Raw genomic sequence first — 18,616 nt, 5'->3', positions numbered from 1 at the left:
GGGAAGGGACCGACTGAAGCCGGGGAAGGGACCGACTGCAGTCCGGGAAGGGACCGACTAAAGCCGGGGAACGGACCGACTGTGACCGGAGAAGCGACCGACTGTGCCCGGGGAAGAGTCGGTCTGTCAGCGGGGAAGGGACAGGCTACCTCGGGAACCAGACTCGCTGGCCACCGCACCAGTGCAAGGACCGATTATCTGGGGTGGGGAGGGGATGGAATGGGGCAGACACACTGGGCAGTGCACCAAGGACAGGATAGGCGGCAACAGAGTACCTGACCCATGGACCACTTCACCGGAGATTGAACAGACCGCGCCGTGATGCGATGCACTATACGTGGAGCGAAGCGGCCGCGTGCCTGGAAGAAGCACGGCCGCCAAGGAAGGCAGTGACTGTGCAGAACCGTACTATGATTTGGCCGGACGGATGCTTCGACTCTCCTCGTTGACAATGGCGCTAAGGTCAAAACCAAACCAGATTAGTTCCACCGTGTGCACCCTGGCCCGGGGTAATAGCAGGTGTGAACAACATGGCAATGACTGGGCTGCCGCTGCCGACAGTACGTGCCAGAGCGGCACGTGGACTTGCGAGGAGGAGGAGTGCGACGGCGTCTGTACCGCCTGGGGGAACTCCCACTACGAGACATTCGACGGCCGCATCTACGACATTGAGGGAGACTGTCAGTATATGCTGGCTAAGGGCAAGATATCACACAAGAACCAGTTCGAGATCATCGTCGTCGTAAGTAAACACCTTGCAGATGAGTGGCATCTCGCACCACACGAAGTGTCAAAACCATATCTGCATATCGCTTTCACTTCGATTAACAGTATACTATTATTCGTAACATTTCGTTATTGACTCAAGATGTCGTTTCTCCTGCATACAGATTCACACTTCTTAAATTTGTAACGAATTCGACTCTCATACCCCTGCGTACTTGAGTTAACTTTAGCCGTCGTCTCTTCAGAACGTGCCTTGCGGCTCGGGCAGCACGTGCCCCAAGGCAGTGACGGTCAGAGTCGGCCAGGGGGTGAGCCTGGAGAAGATAACGCTGGAGGATGGAAAGCCTCTGCCCTCAGCCTTCGAGCTCAGGCGGTGAGCAGACTGGTGTTGGGCCTGATGCGCCGTGCGCGTCGCATTAATTGTCTGTCTCCACGTAATGTGTCAAGGTCAACGCTAGCCCAAACGCCCGGCCGTTAACGCAGTAAAAGACAGTTGGCCTTAATTTATAAAAAAGCGCCCAGATACTTGAGACAGCAAAATATTTGGATGAATCACAGTGACAGTTTCAGTATAAATGCCCAGTCACCAGTGGCCATCATTTTCAGACGATAGAAACCTCAGCACGGTCCCCAACCACTTCAGGCTCTCGATTCCTGGTCTTTAACGTGGACGTCTGTTCCAGCCTGTCAATCCGCAAAGCCGGCACCTTCGCCTTCGTCGAGGCGCCAGCACTGGGTGTGGTCGTCCAGTGGGACTACGGAACCCGCATCTACATTCGCCTCTCCCCCCAGTGGAAGAATAAGGTACTGCCGTCCAGCCATCCACTCTGCGTGGATAAATGATCTCGTAGCATGTAAATCCGCATCTCTTGGTGGGGTCAAGCACCAGACAAGATCTATACCATATTTGTAAGGGACTGAGTGATGCAAAGAATGCTGGAAACGCTTTGAAGTGTTCCGAACAATCTGGTATGAACATCGGTGCAGACAAATTGAAATTTGATTGAAATTTGCTTGAATTGAAACGTATTGAAAGACAAATGCATTTGCTTTGCAAAAGTTTATGCACTTTAAGCGTTATAAAATGCTTAAATTAGATATACGAAGAAAAAAATATCCTATGGGTATCCGCACTCCTAATAATATTCTTATATGTATATATATATATATATATATATATATATATATATAATATTCTCAAAAATATTCTATGGGCAGCCTGTCGCCAAGGCTACTGCTCACGATTCCCGCTGCTTCGATAGGTGAAGGGCCTGTGCGGCAACTTCGACGGCAACCCCGGCGACGACTTCCGCGGTCCGTCCGGCCTGCTCGAGAACACGGCCGTCCAGTTCGCCGAACAGTATAAGCTGCAGCCGTACTGCCCCAGCACAGCTCCCACAAAGGCAAGCGTCTCTCGCCGACCTGTACAGCAGTACACAAGCGGCATACATACCGTACCGATGCGGTACAGCTGTACTGTACCGACGCGCCGCCGCAATGCAGGAGAGTTCCCCCTCCATCCCCCCCCCCCCCCCTCCCTTCCTCTATTGCCATGTCCAGACGACTCCATTGCTGTTGTTGGCCTTATGCCCAAATTAACCTCGCGGCGGCGGTGACCAGTGTTATTCACCACAAAAGTAATGTCTGGATGCCTCCGCGTTGTTTTACATTTCGATCAAGCTTGAAAATTAGGGCAAGGGTGATTGAACTCTTCTGTTAAGTCTGAGGTCTCAGGCTGTGTATACGAGACATACAAAGACATCATGACCGACGGCGTGCATGTCCTTCCTGTTGTAGGTAGCAGTTCATGTAAAGCGCAGAATAAATTGGTTTCATATGTCTTTTTACCTAAATCGGTTTTGCGATGAAATGATTTAAGTGGGACCAACGGCCGTGTAAAGTTAAGCTGTAAACCAACGAAACTGGCGGAAAGTTACGGATTTGGGAGCTGCGACTAAGACAGCTTTCCTGAGCAGCTCAGCCGCTCGTCCCGAGTTCCGTCGCCGACGCTGCTGTCCCGTCTCCACCTCGGCCGAGGCTGACCGGTGCCTCCCGGCTGCCGCAGGACGCGTGCGCACGGCACCCGGAGCGCCACCTGTTCGCCGTGCGCAAATGCGCGACCCTGCAGTCGTCGCTGTTCGCCGACTGCCACTCGGAGGTGGACGTGGCGCCGTTCGTCGAGCGCTGCGTGTACGACGCGTGCGCCTGCACCGGCGGCGGCGACTGCGAGTGCCTCTGCACGGCCATCGCCGCCTACGGCCAGGCGTGCAGTCGGCGCGGCGTGCACGTGCGCTGGCGCTCCAATGACCTCTGTCGTGAGTGTCTGGCGTTGGCGCGGCGCGGGACGGGCCTGGAGTCACGTGGCTGCCCGATGCCTAGTGTCGTGGGTGGCCGGCGTTGAGTGCAGCGGGTGTCTGTTGCTGAGTGTCTGATGTCCGGTTGCCGGGATGTTCAGAGTCTGGACCGGGGCGGGACGAGTGCTGGGACAACGCGCGCCTCCTGGTAACGTGCCCCACGCAGCCATGCTTAGAAGAGTTGCTGGTGAACGGAGCTTTCAAATTGATCAAGCATTCCTCAAATGATTCGATAATTCAAGAACCAGCCGTGTCAACTCAATAAAGCTACTTAGCTCCGTGCAGCGCTAGGAGTGCCTGGGAGCTCCCAGTTTCAAAGGTTTCGAATTTGAACAACTTGACCGTCAAGGCCTGCCTCCTCACGTCCCGCTCCACGGCTCTCAGCGATGCAGTGCGATGCCACCTGCTCGACGTACGACCCGTGCCTGAGCGCCTGCCCGCCCAAGACCTGCGAGAACCGCTACATCTACGAAGAGATCGTCACCGTGTGCGCGGAGGACACGTGCGTCGAAGGTACGTCCCCCGGCGGCTCCTTGGATCCGCCATGTCACCGCTGGCGTCGATGGTCCATGGATCCATCAAGGGGTTGTGATATGCAACAGGGCGGTCACAGATCAGGCAGGACGCGTCGCGTCGCCCGGCACTGGCCGGGCCGCCACACGCGAAGGGTGGTCCGCTCGACCTGCAAAATGCGCCGGCGACTGCCACTGCCACTGCCACGGCCACTGGCACTGACCAGTCCCGCTCCTCGGAGCCTGTCAACGGCCCATCGGCCACCGCCCGCCGCCATCGGAGCCTTCCAGCTCTGCCCCGCCGTCCCCGCGGGGCCGTGGCCCGCGGCAGCGGGTGTGGCCGCGTGTGACGCATGTTTTGGCCGCAGGCTGTCGACCCCGCCCTTGTCCTCCCGGCGAGGTGTATTCCAACTCGTCTCTCAAGTCGTGTGTCAAGGAGAGCGCGTGCCGCACGAAGTGCGCTGTCATCGGCGAGCAGCAGTTCTTCGAGGGCGATGTCGTCTCCAAAGACAAGTGTCACGTTTGGTGAGGCAGGACGCCATTCTAAAGGAGACCAAAACCTCTCCGTAATTCGAATAGTAGCATGGGTGCATGATGTCCTGTGCGCGCTATGTACGCAGTGCACACGTGCAAAAATGTGACGTGCGCTATGTACATAGTGCGCGTTATTTTTATCTGTGTGATTAGTTTACACAGCTCGAAAGGTCATCATTTTGACTCTGTGATTCAGGCTACTGTCACGGAAAGCGATTCCACAATTTTATTTGTGGATACTCAGGCCAAGCATTACCTGTCCCGTTATGTTGAGCTCAGGGCTTGTACATGTTGCATCATTAAGCATAGACCCTGTTCAGTGGTTATAAAAGTAAGAATCGTTGTGCTGCGCCTGTGTGGCAATGATGACGTCGAAACGCGGTATCTCTATTTTAATATTTGTTGGAAGTCAAGCCGATGTAGATAACGTCAGTTATGTTGTCGAATTTCGGTGGACAGCACTAGGTCACGCGGTGCTTACTGGACCAGCACATTGAACAAGGACTTCGTAACAAACGATGCCCTTTTCTGGACAGCCACTGCACGAGAGGTCAAGTGAAGTGTCGAGGTACCGCCTGCCCTCCACCTGTTGATCCGAGGCCACCAAAACCACCAGAGCCTGAAGTAAGGGCCAAGCGGCATTCTTGCAACGCTCCTCTGGCCGCGTGTGTTTCATAAGCTCCACCTCGCCTTCTACTCAGCACGGCTCCCGTGAGGTCAACATGCCTGATGATCCTCTGCTGAAAGCGGCGGTGTTATGCGCTCAGTGCTCCTTACGGCATGTACTGGTCACTTTCGAATGTGGAACCACGCGCGGAGAAGCATAAGGACGCGACGGGCTCCTCATAGAGAATGACTGCACGAGGTGACCGCTGCCCGGCCATCGTTGTCACCAATCCCGGCGCGCCTCACTACAACAGCAGCCATTTGTTGTGCGTTCTGCTGCTTCCATCCCGCAGCCGGCGAACCCTCAGCTGTCATTCGCAGAGAAATAACAGAACCCCTACCCCCACAGAAATAGCAGAACCCATCAGATACGCGCCGCTGCAGTCCACGAGCGCGCCTTTGGCGGCAGAGACCGGGTATCGACGTGATTGATCCCTGGATGGCGCCCGCTCCTGTGACCCTGCAGGTTCCATGACCCATGACCCTGCTCCTGTGACCGTGCGCTCCTACCCCAGACGGGACCAGCTCCTATCGAGCTGCAGGTGTGCAAGCCTGGATGGAGCGGCTGGGTGAACCGGAACCGGCCTGTCATCTACACACGACCCAAGGACGTGGAGCGCATCCCGTCCTTCATAGAGCCGGTAGGAGAGGCGCCGAGATCAAAGCGTGCCGCCGCCTACAGCACGGAGACGGTATGCTATGGCGGCGGTCAGGCTTGCGCAGCCTGCTCACCGGGGCCGCCAGCTAGTTACCGCCTCCGTAACGGCAGTGGCTGGTCGCAAACAGTTTTGAAACGGATACATGCATGCCGCTGCTCTCGCTGCTGCGGGATACCTGCCACTTTGAACCGCCATATGAAGACCGGAGAGCCCGGAGAGCTATCTGCACAGGACAGGTGTCAGTACAAAAGATTCGTTTGGGTTTCACCTAGATCGTATCTTTATAACTATCCCCCAATTCTAATGACAAATGTCCAATCTTCTACGAAATCATTTCAAAGTTGTATGCCTTTGCTTAACACCCACTCGGGCTAGAGAAAACTGAAGGTTTCCAAAACAGTACACAAAAAATGTGTCGGAGAGTCAGGTGCAGCCTTCAAAATTTTGTGCCGCTTAACAGTTAGATAGCCAATCTTTTCGTTTACAGAGCAGATATAGTTCGTGAGGCCGTTGACCTGCGATAGATCAAAGTCAGGTCATGACCCGGGGCAATGGCCCAATATGAAGCGACAACGATGTGTTAGATGAAATCGTGCAGCATTGAAGGTGACTTCTCAGGCAGTTTGAATACTGAAATTAGGATTACAGGCTCAATCGACACCGGATCGAGTACGGAAATCAGGTCCTGGTCAAGACCAAACCGCTTCATTACCGAAAAACGTCCTTACCATATAGCTTTGACACTCGTTTCAAACTCATCGATCACAAGGGCAATATATTTCTGCTTTCATCTCCATGTAGATCAAGTGAGGTCACTGACCTGAAACGAACTCGATCAACCTTTTGCCTTATAAAGCATAAAGACTAGGATAGAGCTTTGCGTTGGTTGTAAATGCAATGTGAAGATCCCAGAGGTTTCTGGTTCTTTTCACGTTCTAAACGCCATTAAGGTCGCTGTCCGGTAAACGCTAGTGAAATCTTAAGAATAATTGGCATCTAGCTTAACGTTGATTGTATGGACTGATCTGATCACTTCGGACACCGGTCTGGGGTTTGACCTTGTTTAACGTTATTTGGTCCATAGGTCAAATAACGTGAAATTTAGGCACCTGAAAATTTGACACAAATGGGTTCACATCAAACTTACTCTGTAAATTTGTTGTCATTAGCATTCTTAATTTTTGGGACTTCAAGAAGTCCAGTCGCCCCCCCCCCCCCCTTCCCCACCCAGGCGCGTCTCATTCCACGTCTCATTCCTCCCAAACGCGTATTTAAGCTATATTGTTGCATGATTTCGAAAGCCACCCTGGTAATTGCTTTTGCTTGGAAGCATGGACTGGCTTTAACCTCCTATCGAACAAACATACTGAAATATATATCGTGTTTTGGAAGTGTCATGTTAGCTATTAAATTGTTAAACGGCTGCAACCATGCAAAGTTTGGTGTCGTTACGCCGCCCTGCGAGGAAGTTATTTTGGAAAAACCGTGAGGGGTCGATTGTATCCTCACTCAGCCCTGTGCGTGTTAAGCCCAGTAGAAAGTAGTAAGTAGAACAGCGCCTTTCACGCGTCGGATGTTTTATATAAGACAGCTAGGGGCAATCATATCTTTTATTAGTGCACCCATAATGAGTTCCAAATACGGAAATAACAAATTGGCATCAGGTGGGTGCATGCAACGACTTACGGTCCACCACAAATAAATACATGGGAAGATATGCCCGTTCACCCTATCTTAAAAGCTCTCACGGCGTATTGCGAGCGTTGTTTGGGTACTGTTACGCAGCGATTAGGCTTAAAATGCAAACGTGATAGGTGGCGACGGCCTTTTACACTAAATGCGCCTTAAAGAATGAATTCAAAATTGCAACTTATCATTCGTTCAAGATTGCCCATGTTAATGCGCGATGCGTGCATCAACCCATAGGTCAACAGCGTCATGATTTAATAATGATGAATCCGTTGACAATGACATAATTGTGTTCGATCACTAGGATATCAAAAGCCATCACTCATCACGCAAATATTACAAACTTGATATTAAATTACCCAGCGTTCTGGTTAGGAGCCGTTATCAAGAGGCTGCAGTTGAGTGTTGGCTGCAGTGGGAGAGAGTTGCAGTATTCTGATGATGGCTACTGTGCGAACGTTTCAGTTCTTTCAGGATCAATTTTGTTCGTATCCTGTGGGCTGAGTGATGCTTTGTAATGCATCGTTAGTCTGCCACCACCACCGCCATCGTTGGTTCCACAAATGTATTTCGAAAAAGCAGCAGTCCATGGCTCTTTTTAACCACATGATCACACCGTTACCGCCGTCTTAACGTTGCTTGCCTGAGCTAATATTGCGGCTGTCACTAACACTTACTGGCTAGATCCAATGCTTTTGACATCCACATATTGAATTTTTCTGCAGACTCCTTGCACCTTACAACCGTTTGCTTAAACAGTTGCAGACCATAGCGTGTCAACTGTTACACTGTGTTTGCGGTGGTTTTCTCCGATCTAGTCCGAATACAAGTAACGATGTGGTGAATTCGTTGGCATGGACTGCCTGTTACGCAGTGTGGCAGCCAGTCATTTTCCAGGAATGTGTCACACTTGCTGTCGTCTGACTTAGTTTGATAACGCTTTCAGGCCGACATTAGTGACGCCCTGGTCACCGTGGTTGACCTTGTCGCGGGCGCTAGTGATCAGGTGACGGGAAGGATCACCTTCGTGCAGAAGAGTGCCGACTCACCACTCACCATCACTGGTACGGTGCCGACTCACCACTCACCATCACTGGTACGGTGCCGACTCACCACTCACCATCACTGGTACGGTGCCGACTCACCACTCACCATCACTGGTGCGGTGCCGACTCACCACTCACCATCACTGGTACGGTGCCGACTCACCACTCACCATCACTGGTGCGGTGCCGACTCACCACTCACCATCACTGGTACGGTGCCGACTCACCACTCACCATCACTGGTACGGTGCCGACTCACCACTCACCATCACTGGTGCGGTGCCGACTCACCACTCACCATCACTGCACGTGCGACTCACCACTCACCATCACTGGTACGGTGCCGACTCACCACTCACCATCACTGGTACGGTGCCGACTCACCCACTCACCATCACTGGTACGGTGCGACTCACCACTCACCATCACTGGTACGGTGCGACTCACCACTCACCACCACTGGTGCGGTATTGACGCTGATTTCAGGGTGGTGGGGGAGGGAGGCAAGAATAAGTAGGTGTTTTGGGTGTTCTCGATATTCCTCGATATGGGAAGCGGCGGGGTTTCAGTTCGCCATGAACAATATTGAAATTAATCAGAGCTCATATGTTTGTTGCATAACTTGTTTCGTTTCTGTTAACTCGTTGGTCCAATGCATGCATAATTTGTCGAGCTCAACAACGAGAACTCTACCAACACACCAGCATTTGTATCTTGGTACTCAGACAAACCAGTACATTGGCTGCCCCTGCCTCTCGCTACGATAACGTTATTTTATGGAGCGACACCGACCGCCAGCCCCTCATGCCGACAATGACGCTGACCGAGCTGTGTTGACCGCCGCTGACCGGCACCGTGCTGACCGCCGCTGACCGGCGCCGTGCTCATTGCCGCTGATCACCGCTGACCGAGCTGTGCTGACCGCCGCTGACCGAGCGGTGCTGACCGCCGCTGACCGAGCGGTGCTGACCGCCGCTGACCGAGCGGTGCTGACCACCGCTGACCGAGCGGTGCTGACCGCCGCTGACCGAGCGGTGCTGACCGCCGCTGATCGAGCCGTGCTGACCGCCGCTGATCGGCGTCACCAGGTGAGATCTCAGGACTGTCAGCGGGGGCACACGGCTTCCACATCCACGAGCATGGCCGCACCACCGACCAGTGTCGTGACGCCGGCGGCCACTTCAATCCTGCCGGCGTCGACCACGGCTCGCGCACCAGCGCGACGCGGCACGTCGGCGACCTGGGCAACATCGTGGCGGACAGTTCTGGGCTGGCGTTGGTGGACATCACGATACCGGCGCAGAAAACCAGGTGAGGTGACCCAATCTTCGGGCTGCGGCCGCCGATGACGGACGCGCTGATGAAAACCTTCTGCTAGACGGCCGTGAGACGTATCAAGTGATGCTTCGGCTGCAGTGCGCGTAAAGCAAAAGCTTCGATCTCACACAGCCGTCGTCGCTTCAACCCTTCACAATCTCTTGAACTCTGCACATGACTGAAGCCAAGTCAGCATACGTTCGGAGCCATTTTTACATCAGATATGTGATCTGGAGATGCTTTCTCGCAGCATTGCAAGATCACATCACCCAAATCACAAACACTATAAATATCACACAATTGACTCGGCACCGCAGCGAAACCAAAACAACACATCCCAGCCGACGAGAGAGCGGAGGCTGTACCGGTGTAGAAACTCACAGCTGTCATCAGCTCGCTTGCACACACCCCTTAAGGTGTCTTGCTGGTAGACGCAACATATAATTAGAACGTATTATACCATCCTCCTAAGAGCTGTCACGAAGTGCCATTCAGTTATATACATGGGCTTGACTTGTGCCTGACCGTCGCTGTGGTGGTGACCGGCAGCCTGTTCGGAAAGCAGAGCGTGATCGGTCTGGCACTGGTGGTGCACGCCGGCCAGGACGACCTCGGCAGGGGCGGCGACAGCGGCAGCAGGGCCACCGGCAACGCCGGCGGCCGACTGGCCTGCGGCATCATCAAGGTCAGCACCGGCGGACGGCGGACGTCTCCGGGCTGGTCGCTCGGCGAGATGCGGCGAAACAGTGTCATTCAGAGCGTGGCGAAATGAACTCTTGCCAGCCGCAGGTTTTGCTGTTTTTATTCACGTGGATTTGGTCCGAAGAGATTTGCCGAAATCGCTGAGCCTGAGGTGCGACTGAACAGCTTGGTTTAGTATAGGGCCCTTTCGGCCTGTCGTGGATACTTAGATGTAGGGCAGTGAGTAGTTGTGGGAAAAACTACATGCACTTGGGAGCTCTTTGTCGAGACTCAACCCGCAGAGGGATCCCAAAATGAATTCGAACTCGGTGCTCGGACACTCGAGAGAGAACTGTCAAGAGGGGCGGTATGAAGCGTGTCTGAAGGTATTAAAGCAATTTGTGGCCCAAAATAGTGGTGATCGCCAAAGCCATTATCTGTGGCTCAGGTCCGCATCCTCCTTGCTTTGCAGCCTCAATGACGCCACCATAGCCCGGCCTGTCGTTACCAGCCCCCCCCCCCTTGCTCACACTGCCTCCACCCCTGGCCCGCAGCGTGCCTATGACGCCAGCACGGGCCCGGCCTTCTGCGCGGACAACCAAGTGACGAATGTGCGCTGCCGGACGGCCGGCACGCACCTGGGCCTCGCCGAGACGGGCGAGGACGCCAGCTGCACTGTGCAGGAGGGCCTCGTCTGCCACTCTGACTACACCTGCCAGGACTACGAGTTGCAGGTGTTCTGCGACTGCAGTGAGTGCCAGTGGGACGTGATGGACGGAGCGCTCTTGCTCCCCGCAGGGTATTTTTGGGGAGGGAGTGGCCTGCGCGTTTCGGCAGAAAGCTTGGCCTGTCTGGCGTGGCGCTCTGGTCAAGCTTAGGTCCTGATCTTAGGTCTTAGGTTACAGGTTTGGCTTAGTTTAGGTTTGGGTTTAACTGTCTGGTCCTGCTATCCTCCCCGGCTGTGTCCGGTGTGATCGATACTGGTGTGCAAGAGTGACAATGAGGAGTTCTGCCGGACAGACATTCGTGCCTTTCACTTTAATAGAGCAACATCGCTTCAAAAATGGGCACGCCCTTTAAAAGAGTCCAGCATCAGCTAGCCTTTAGTTACAGGATCTCTACCGCTGTCTACCGCCGTCTGCCTGAAGACACTAACCTAACCGTGTTATGTGCAGCTATTGAGCCGACGGAGGCGCCGCCGCCCGAGCCGTCGAAGCCCACCGCCCCGCCGACCCCCTGCGACTCCGATGCCTGGACGCCCTGGATGAGTTCACACACGCCAGGCCCGGGAAACTGGGTCAGTGAAGGTCGCGGCCGCAGGCCCGCCTGAGAACGTCCGTACCGTGCAGCTGCTCTCGTCGTGAGGCTGTGCCCAGTTAAACTATTGCTGCTTTCGGTTTGGACGCCAGAACTTTCACAGGGACGCCGTCTGCAGCTGTCACGAACTACGAACTGTTACGTTGTGTTGTAATTGTTCACAAGGATCCAAAGATATCCATTTTAAGAGCTGAATCACTTTGTCTTCTGATGGTACCACATGTATGGGGTGAGACAGACTCGTGGAGTGAGATAGGTAGACTCGAGGGTGAGATAGGTCCACCCCTCGCGGACATCCGTGGAGTGGGATAGGTAGACCCGAGGGTGAGATAGGCCCACCCCTCGCGGACATCCGTGGAGTGAGATAGGTAGACCCGAGGGTGAGATAGGCCCACCTATCGCGGACATCCGTTGCGCACGCCCTGCTCACGAGAATCAGTGTCAGTCCCCCGCGCTGAACTTTTCCCTGACCTGGCCTGAACTTTCCCTGACTGGATCCTGGCGCTCTGTGCAGGTCGACATCGAAGACCGCCAGACGCTGCGCGAGCAGCACTCGTTCTGCGCGGACGAGTACATCACGGCGCTCGAATGCCGCACCAAACTGGGTCAGAAGGATGTCACGCAGGTGGGCGGCGGCGCCGTCTGCGACCTGAACCACGGCCTCGTCTGCTCGGACGCCCTCGGCTGTGAGTCTGTCGCCGCCGCCAGGGGACTCCCGCCCTGGGAGAGGCCCCGGCCCTGGTGGAGGCCCCGGCCGACCCGGGGCCCGGGCACGCCGGCGGATGGCGCTTGCGCTGTTACGGTGCGCGCACGGCCAAGGAGAGTCTCGCGTTGCATTGCTGCTATTTCCGCTCTCCGGCTGTGATGCAATGCCCTCGTCGCCACACAGCCCAATGCAGCTCACGATTTTGTGTGAGAGATATTGAAGTTGGACCTGATCGTCACATAAAACGGCACACACGGGAACAAATGTGCCACCAGTGTTCGTGACAGGGATCCGCACTTGGATGGGTTCGTTTTTGTGCTGCTTGGTACAGCAGTCAACATCCCAAGGTGGGAAAATAAGGTTCGAGAAACGCTCATAATCCCCTTTTGCAGATTGCGACGATTTTGAAGTGAGGTTCTTCTGTAACTGTGAGGAGCAAGTGATCGTCCCGCCAACAAGACCTACAGATACGGCGACCCCTTGTTCTGGCGTGCAGCCATTGACCGAGCATGAGAGTGACTGCGGCAAGTTCTACCACTGTGTGCCCGGCCAGGGCAAGGTCAGTGACCTGTCAACGTCGGGCTCTTTTCATTCACGAAATAACGTATGCGGGCGCCGGAAAGTGCCAGTGGGTAACAAAGCTGCACCATCACTGCAGTATCTCCGGGCCCTAGTTAGCATGATAGGCGGCGGGGGATCCGTTGGTGATCCGTGAGTGATATCAACCGCAAAAGTTATTTCTATGCGCAAAGGGAATCACTAATTGAAATCCGCGTCACTTGCTCTCAGATGCTAATTTCGATACTTGTAAAAAATTTTCAATGGAACACCAGTGTCTGATTCGCTACCCGGGTTAGCGCCCTTCTGGCCAGTTATTGTCATTTCAGGGCTAAGGGATGCAGACAAGTGCATAACGAGGAGGTGGGGCAAAGCTATAAGCACGTGGGGGTCCATCCGTTGGACTTAGCTCGCACAGGTACCCTCTTCGGGGTTTGTGCTCACTCGGACAGGATAGGTGACCACCAGAGGGCACGTGGGCCCACTCACAGATAGTGCGTACAGCCGGCCCCGGACAAACGAGCCGGCGTAAGAAGGCAGGATGAAGCAAGAATGGGCAAATAAGAACGGTTACCCATGCCTGAACGTCGCTTCTTGCTTGGATTTGGTGTCCCGAAGGTTTTCACGCGGCGTTCTTCTGATCGCCGTCCTGCGTCGTCCCGTCAGGTGGAAAAGACATGTGGGCCAGGCCTTATGTTCAACCCGCGCATCGGCTCGTGCGACTTCTCGGCGAACGTAATCAAGGCGCGGCCCTCCTGCGGCCCCCCGGACGAGGTCGTCACCACCGAGCAGCCAGCCGTGCACTGCAGCGATATCCACCCACTGCGCGCGCACCCTACCGACTGCCACCAGTACTACCAATGTGTGCGCACGGCCAACGATGAGCTACAGGAGGTGGGTACAACTGCGAGAGGCAATTGGAGACGCGGGCTGTGAGTGACGAGAGCCGGTTTGACTGAAGGTGGCGGACTTTGGTCATGCGTGTAGCAGCAAATAAATGTGCACGAGCCTTTGAGCACACCAGTGTTTCAGGGGGGGGGGGGGGGAGACTGCTATAACTATAAATAGACATGCGATTCTGGCCACCAGTCTTTTACCTGTCTTCTCTTTTGTGATTCTCAAACACCCTTGCCCTCCCGCATGGTCTAGCTCCTGCCCATGAATTGTGCCCGGGGCCCTGGGGAGGCCTCTGCCCCACGCCTCTAACGGCCTGGTTCTCGGTGCCGCAGTACCTGCGCTCCTGCGGGCCGGACATGATGTACAACCCGGACTCGATGACGTGCGACTCGCTGTTCAACGTGCTGGCCCTGCGGCCCGAGTGTGAGGAGGTGGTCGAGGCCACCCCGACGCCGCCGGAGGTCACCACCCCCACCCCGGAACGACGTACGTGCTCAACTTCGTCGCCGTCCTCTGGCCCGTGCCGATGTAGCCGGCTCACACTTGGCTGTATTTGGCAGTGCTGTGAGCGTCGCGGCGTGTGCCAATGGGCCACGCGGGTTAGTTATTACGGATGCTGTGCCGCAAGGCTTCCAAGCACTGCGGGACAGCACGCGACTGCCCAAAGGTGGCTCGCTGTCCAATAACTGCCGTATCAATGCACGATACACCGCGCACGGATTCGGATAACGTTAGGGCTACGCGTGATTTTAAATCGATGTGACACGATGCCCTTGCTAAACGGTTTATAACATTTTTAGCTGTTTCCGGTCTATATTACTGTCCGCGTTATGATTCACGCTTCGTTGGATTTGAATGTGATGACGCAGGACGGTCAGCAATGGTCTGTCGTTTTAGGTGAGACATGTATCAGACCGTAGTGACTACAGCTGGATTTACCATTTATTCAAACGAGATCTTGAGCATGGCCAAACACTGCTGCGTAATAAAGCAGCTTGCACAGTTAGGCATGCTAGACACTCACAGTCAGCTATGGGGGCGGTGGACTGTATAAACAGTTAAATTCAGTCGAACGGTTTACTTGCACATGTATCAGTTTCCCCCATGCTCACATAAGCCATATGCCCTAACACGTGGCGATCCGTGAAAATCAGAAGCCTTCAAATCATCATCAGTGCGTAGCAGATTCACTTCGGTACCAGTCACCGCGCACATGCAGCTTCTCTGACCTTTACTGGCAACTGGCCACGACAACCAGTCTGAAACAGTAGCGGCCGTACCACGTTACAGATCCTCCGCCACAATTGTCCGCTGCACTGGATTTGCTCTTCTGGGTTAGGCAGGGTCGGAGTCTGCAATAGACTGCACTTGGCACTGACTTTGACTTTAGGCCACCCCCGAGAGCACACGGCCCAGTTCTCACACAAATCCCATTGCACGGTGGTGACGTCGGCGATAGCGAGCAGGTGTGCCTGCGACAGCAGCGTTGTCGGCCCACCGGGGGACGAGTGTGTGTGTGTGTGGGGAGGGAGAGGGGATGTGAGGGAGGGGGAGGTCTGTCAGCATGAGACCAGGTCATTCGTGTCCGCAGTGTGCCCGCTCGGCCAGAGGTACGACGAACTGCAGGATTCGCTGTGACCAGCTCTGCCACTACTTCAGCGGCTTCCTTCAGTCCCGCGGTTTCTGCCAGGTGCGGCATCGGTCTGAACGCGAATATGTCCTCGGCTTATTCAGGCAACATGGAAGTGTGACCGTGCATGACATAGTCGCCCAGTATCTCGGGTTACATTCCAGTCTCTGGTTTGACGGAGATGTTGTAAATATTTCGCACTGGTGGTTTTCTTTTCATCCGTTTTTTGCCGTAGAGCAGAGGCTTTCTTCCGTGCCCATGACAAAATACGTGCACTCTGATATGGCACGAAACAATCACGTTCGAACCCTCATCCTGTTAATTCAACACAAGCTCCTCGAAAAGTTCTGTATCCTCTATCAACCATGTGTCTCTTTCATCTTGAGTGACGCCGTGAAAGACGCGCTTGCACTTTTCAGGTGCGGGACGCTTGCAAGCCCGGATGTGTGGAGGATACGGTCGGTTATCGCGGCTGCCCGCCCGACTTCGTCTGGAGGGATGAGGACAACTGTGTGCGCATCACAGACTGCAACTGCCGCCTGCCCAACGGCAAACCTCTGGCGGTAAGACTGCGTTGACGTCACGTGACCAAGGGCAAACTGCTAGGCTGACACCGCTTGTCTGCCTTGCCCAAATCACCGTCATCAGTGAATCAGTGGAACGTTCGTTGCCCCGATGCTGCATGCCGCAGCTGATACGAGCCGGGCTTCACTGCAGCGCAGACGTGGTGAGCGGTCGGCAGTGGCCGACTGCCCGCGAGGTTACCGGGACTGCCCGCCGGGCAGGGGCAGTCCCTGCCCGGCGGCCGGCTGGCGGCAGTCGGCAGGGGTCACTGACGCCCGTCTGCCTCGCCTCCTTAGGCGGGCCAGGTGATCGTCGAGGACGATGGCTGCACCCGGGTGCAGTGTGTCAACAACGAGGTCATCTACGAGACGAGCGACTGCCGACCGGTGACGGAGCCACCCAGGGTTCTCGGTAAGGCGTCAAACACTCCAGGAGTGTGGCTTATCTTAAACCCCCAGAGGCCACTGTTGCACATATGTTTCATCTGTGCAGACTTCGCGGCACTGAGCCATCCCAGCCAATCACCAAAAGGCGAAGGCTACAGGTGGTCTGGATGATCGAGGCGAAAAAGAGATATATGCTATGTATCTATGTATTTATCTATGTATCTATGTATCTATGTATATATGCTACGAGTGCGCTAAATCGTCGGCAGATTTCACTAGCATCGCAGAATATATAATGCCCCTCCTTCTCTGTTAAATACGTAAAGGCGAGAACCCAAACGGACGCCAGCACATTCAACAACACAACGACGATGGCGTATACACCGACATGACATGCGTGCGCCCCCTGTCCCTGCAGACTGTGACCGTTGGGGCGAATGGATCGACCAGACCGACCCCAACGTTGGAATGTACGAAGTGGAGATGCTTCCTTGGTGGGGAGACTTCTGTCAGGGCGTAAGTCGCCGTTTCATTTTACGGTGGTGTAACTAGAAAGACCGTGCCTAGGTGCGGTTATGCAAGTAGCGCTTGAAAAGTGGTCGTTAAGGTAGCCAAGAGCGTGCTAGAAATCAGACCTCAGGATCCTGCTTATGTTTTACATGATATCAACATCTTTACTCTGACAGTTTGGTTACAGTCAATTTGAAATTCGTGATATGCTTTGTTGGCCCCAGCATCTTTGGAATATTTTGTGCTTCGTATCTTGGCAAAATGTACATCTATCAGGTTTTCATACACAGTTGTGCTACTAGCATCGTAGTTTGGTGTCGTACCTCGACACTACCACTGCCTGTGCATGCTCGGTCAGCCTTCAGCAGCATGCCACTGGCTCTGTCCCTGCCGTCGCTGTCTCTGTCCTGACCTTTGCCCGCCCCGCTGGAGCCGCCCCGACCTGGCCTCGGCCCGCATGCTAGAGCCGCACTTGACCTGGCCTCTGCCCGCCCTGCTGGAGCCACCCCTGACCTGGCCTGTGCCCGCCATGCTAGAACCGCCCCTGACCTGGCCTCTGCCCGCCCTGCTGGAACCGCACTTGACCTGGCCTCTGCCAGCCCTGCTGGAGCCGCCCCTGATCTGGCCTCGGCCCGCCCTGCTGGACCCGCACTTGACCTGGCCTCTGCCCGCCCTGCTGGAGCCACCCCTGACCTGGCCTCTGCCCGCCCGCTGGAGCCGCCCCTGACCTGGCCTCTGCCCGCCCTGCTGGAGCCACCCCTGACCCGGCCTCGGCCCGCCCGCTGGAGCCGCCCCTGACCTGGTGGCGGCCATGACCCGACCCGGGCGCGCCGCGGTCGGCAGGCCCACCTGAGCCAGATCGAGTGTCAGCTGAGTGACACGAGCATGCCGTACGACACGTCCGATGACGTCGGCGTCACCTGTGACGTCAAGAGTGGCCTGACGTGCCGTAACGCCGCTCAGCCGGACGGCCGCTGTCACAACTACCGCGTCAGATACTTCTGCTCCTGCGGTACGTCCAGATGCAGCGCACGTCACAAACTACCCCCCCCCCTCCCACCCTCCACCTCCCGAGAGCGGTGCGTCGCGTAACTGGTGGGCCACGTAGTCATAAACCTGATAAAATATATGATGAGGATGATGACTTGGGGTTTTGGGACGCATCGACTGCTGTAGGTCGTTCAGCGCCGTGTGATGAAACATATTAGACGCACGTATTAAAGTACGCAAAGTTATGTTCATCCAACGTTCGGATGCATGTTTCTAGCCCAATGGAGATAGCAACCGGTGTATTAAAGCCAGCACTAAACCATTTCCGCACTCAACGTGATCGGAGGGTACATGTCTTCGACAGCGGTTCCGTTTTCGTGTTCCAGATGCTCCGCCCACCGAGGCGCCATCCACTCCGGAACCGACCACAACCACTCCCGGGCCGACCACCGAACGTGAGTGCAGCAGGTCTACCGCATCTGGTGGTTTTTGACTCTCATGTATTGTCTGATCACACATGACAATGGCAATAATCTCCATTTATAGTGCCAGCCTATAAGGACATTAGCTGTGCGTTTATATTCCATGCATTTCGTACCTTACCGCTTTGAAGTTAGAATGATCATCACTGTTTTAATGCACCAACATGGTTATTACCGCAAATTTTGAAGGTTGTGTTGACTATGTTAGTAAGCACCTGTTCTGTTCTGCTTTTCTTCACCTATTCATGGAATTACATTTCAATTAAATTAACTTAAATCAAATTAAGTTTCCAGCTCCATGCTTCCGTATTTAAGTGCGTGCACACATCAAAGATCTCGCTCTTGCTCTACACCTGTGATTGATGTTATAATTTAAGCTGTTTGATAAATAC

At 54.7% G+C, this 18,616-nt stretch overlaps 1 protein-coding gene across 1 annotated transcript in view; it reads left to right on the top strand.

The window, feature by feature from the left end:
• Positions 1 to 18,616, top strand: part of Hml (hemolectin) — a 61,581-nt gene that overhangs the window by 19,484 nt on the left and 23,481 nt on the right. Inside the window, exons 24-47 of the mRNA XM_037219436.1 lie at positions 562 to 742; positions 972 to 1,099; positions 1,410 to 1,530; positions 1,989 to 2,129; positions 2,792 to 3,041; positions 3,465 to 3,593; positions 3,961 to 4,117; positions 4,663 to 4,750; positions 5,308 to 5,484; positions 8,087 to 8,204; positions 9,275 to 9,497; positions 10,053 to 10,188; positions 10,739 to 10,934; positions 11,360 to 11,481; positions 12,016 to 12,187; positions 12,600 to 12,766; positions 13,432 to 13,659; positions 13,995 to 14,148; positions 15,273 to 15,352; positions 15,712 to 15,855; positions 16,153 to 16,267; positions 16,661 to 16,758; positions 17,596 to 17,764; positions 18,129 to 18,197. Coding sequence (XP_037075331.1) covers positions 562 to 742; positions 972 to 1,099; positions 1,410 to 1,530; positions 1,989 to 2,129; positions 2,792 to 3,041; positions 3,465 to 3,593; positions 3,961 to 4,117; positions 4,663 to 4,750; positions 5,308 to 5,484; positions 8,087 to 8,204; positions 9,275 to 9,497; positions 10,053 to 10,188; positions 10,739 to 10,934; positions 11,360 to 11,481; positions 12,016 to 12,187; positions 12,600 to 12,766; positions 13,432 to 13,659; positions 13,995 to 14,148; positions 15,273 to 15,352; positions 15,712 to 15,855; positions 16,153 to 16,267; positions 16,661 to 16,758; positions 17,596 to 17,764; positions 18,129 to 18,197 — 3,563 coding nt within the window. The remainder of the gene's footprint in view (positions 1 to 561; positions 743 to 971; positions 1,100 to 1,409; positions 1,531 to 1,988; positions 2,130 to 2,791; positions 3,042 to 3,464; positions 3,594 to 3,960; positions 4,118 to 4,662; positions 4,751 to 5,307; positions 5,485 to 8,086; positions 8,205 to 9,274; positions 9,498 to 10,052; positions 10,189 to 10,738; positions 10,935 to 11,359; positions 11,482 to 12,015; positions 12,188 to 12,599; positions 12,767 to 13,431; positions 13,660 to 13,994; positions 14,149 to 15,272; positions 15,353 to 15,711; positions 15,856 to 16,152; positions 16,268 to 16,660; positions 16,759 to 17,595; positions 17,765 to 18,128; positions 18,198 to 18,616) is intronic.

The sequence above is a fragment of the Pollicipes pollicipes genome, unplaced genomic scaffold (genome assembly GCF_011947565.3).
Source record: "Pollicipes pollicipes isolate AB1234 unplaced genomic scaffold, Ppol_2.1 Scaffold_4295;HRSCAF=5057_pilon_pilon_pilon, whole genome shotgun sequence".
NCBI lineage: Eukaryota > Metazoa > Arthropoda > Thecostraca > Pollicipedomorpha > Pollicipedidae > Pollicipes > Pollicipes pollicipes.
This window is presented reverse-complemented; position numbering and strand designations above follow the sequence as displayed.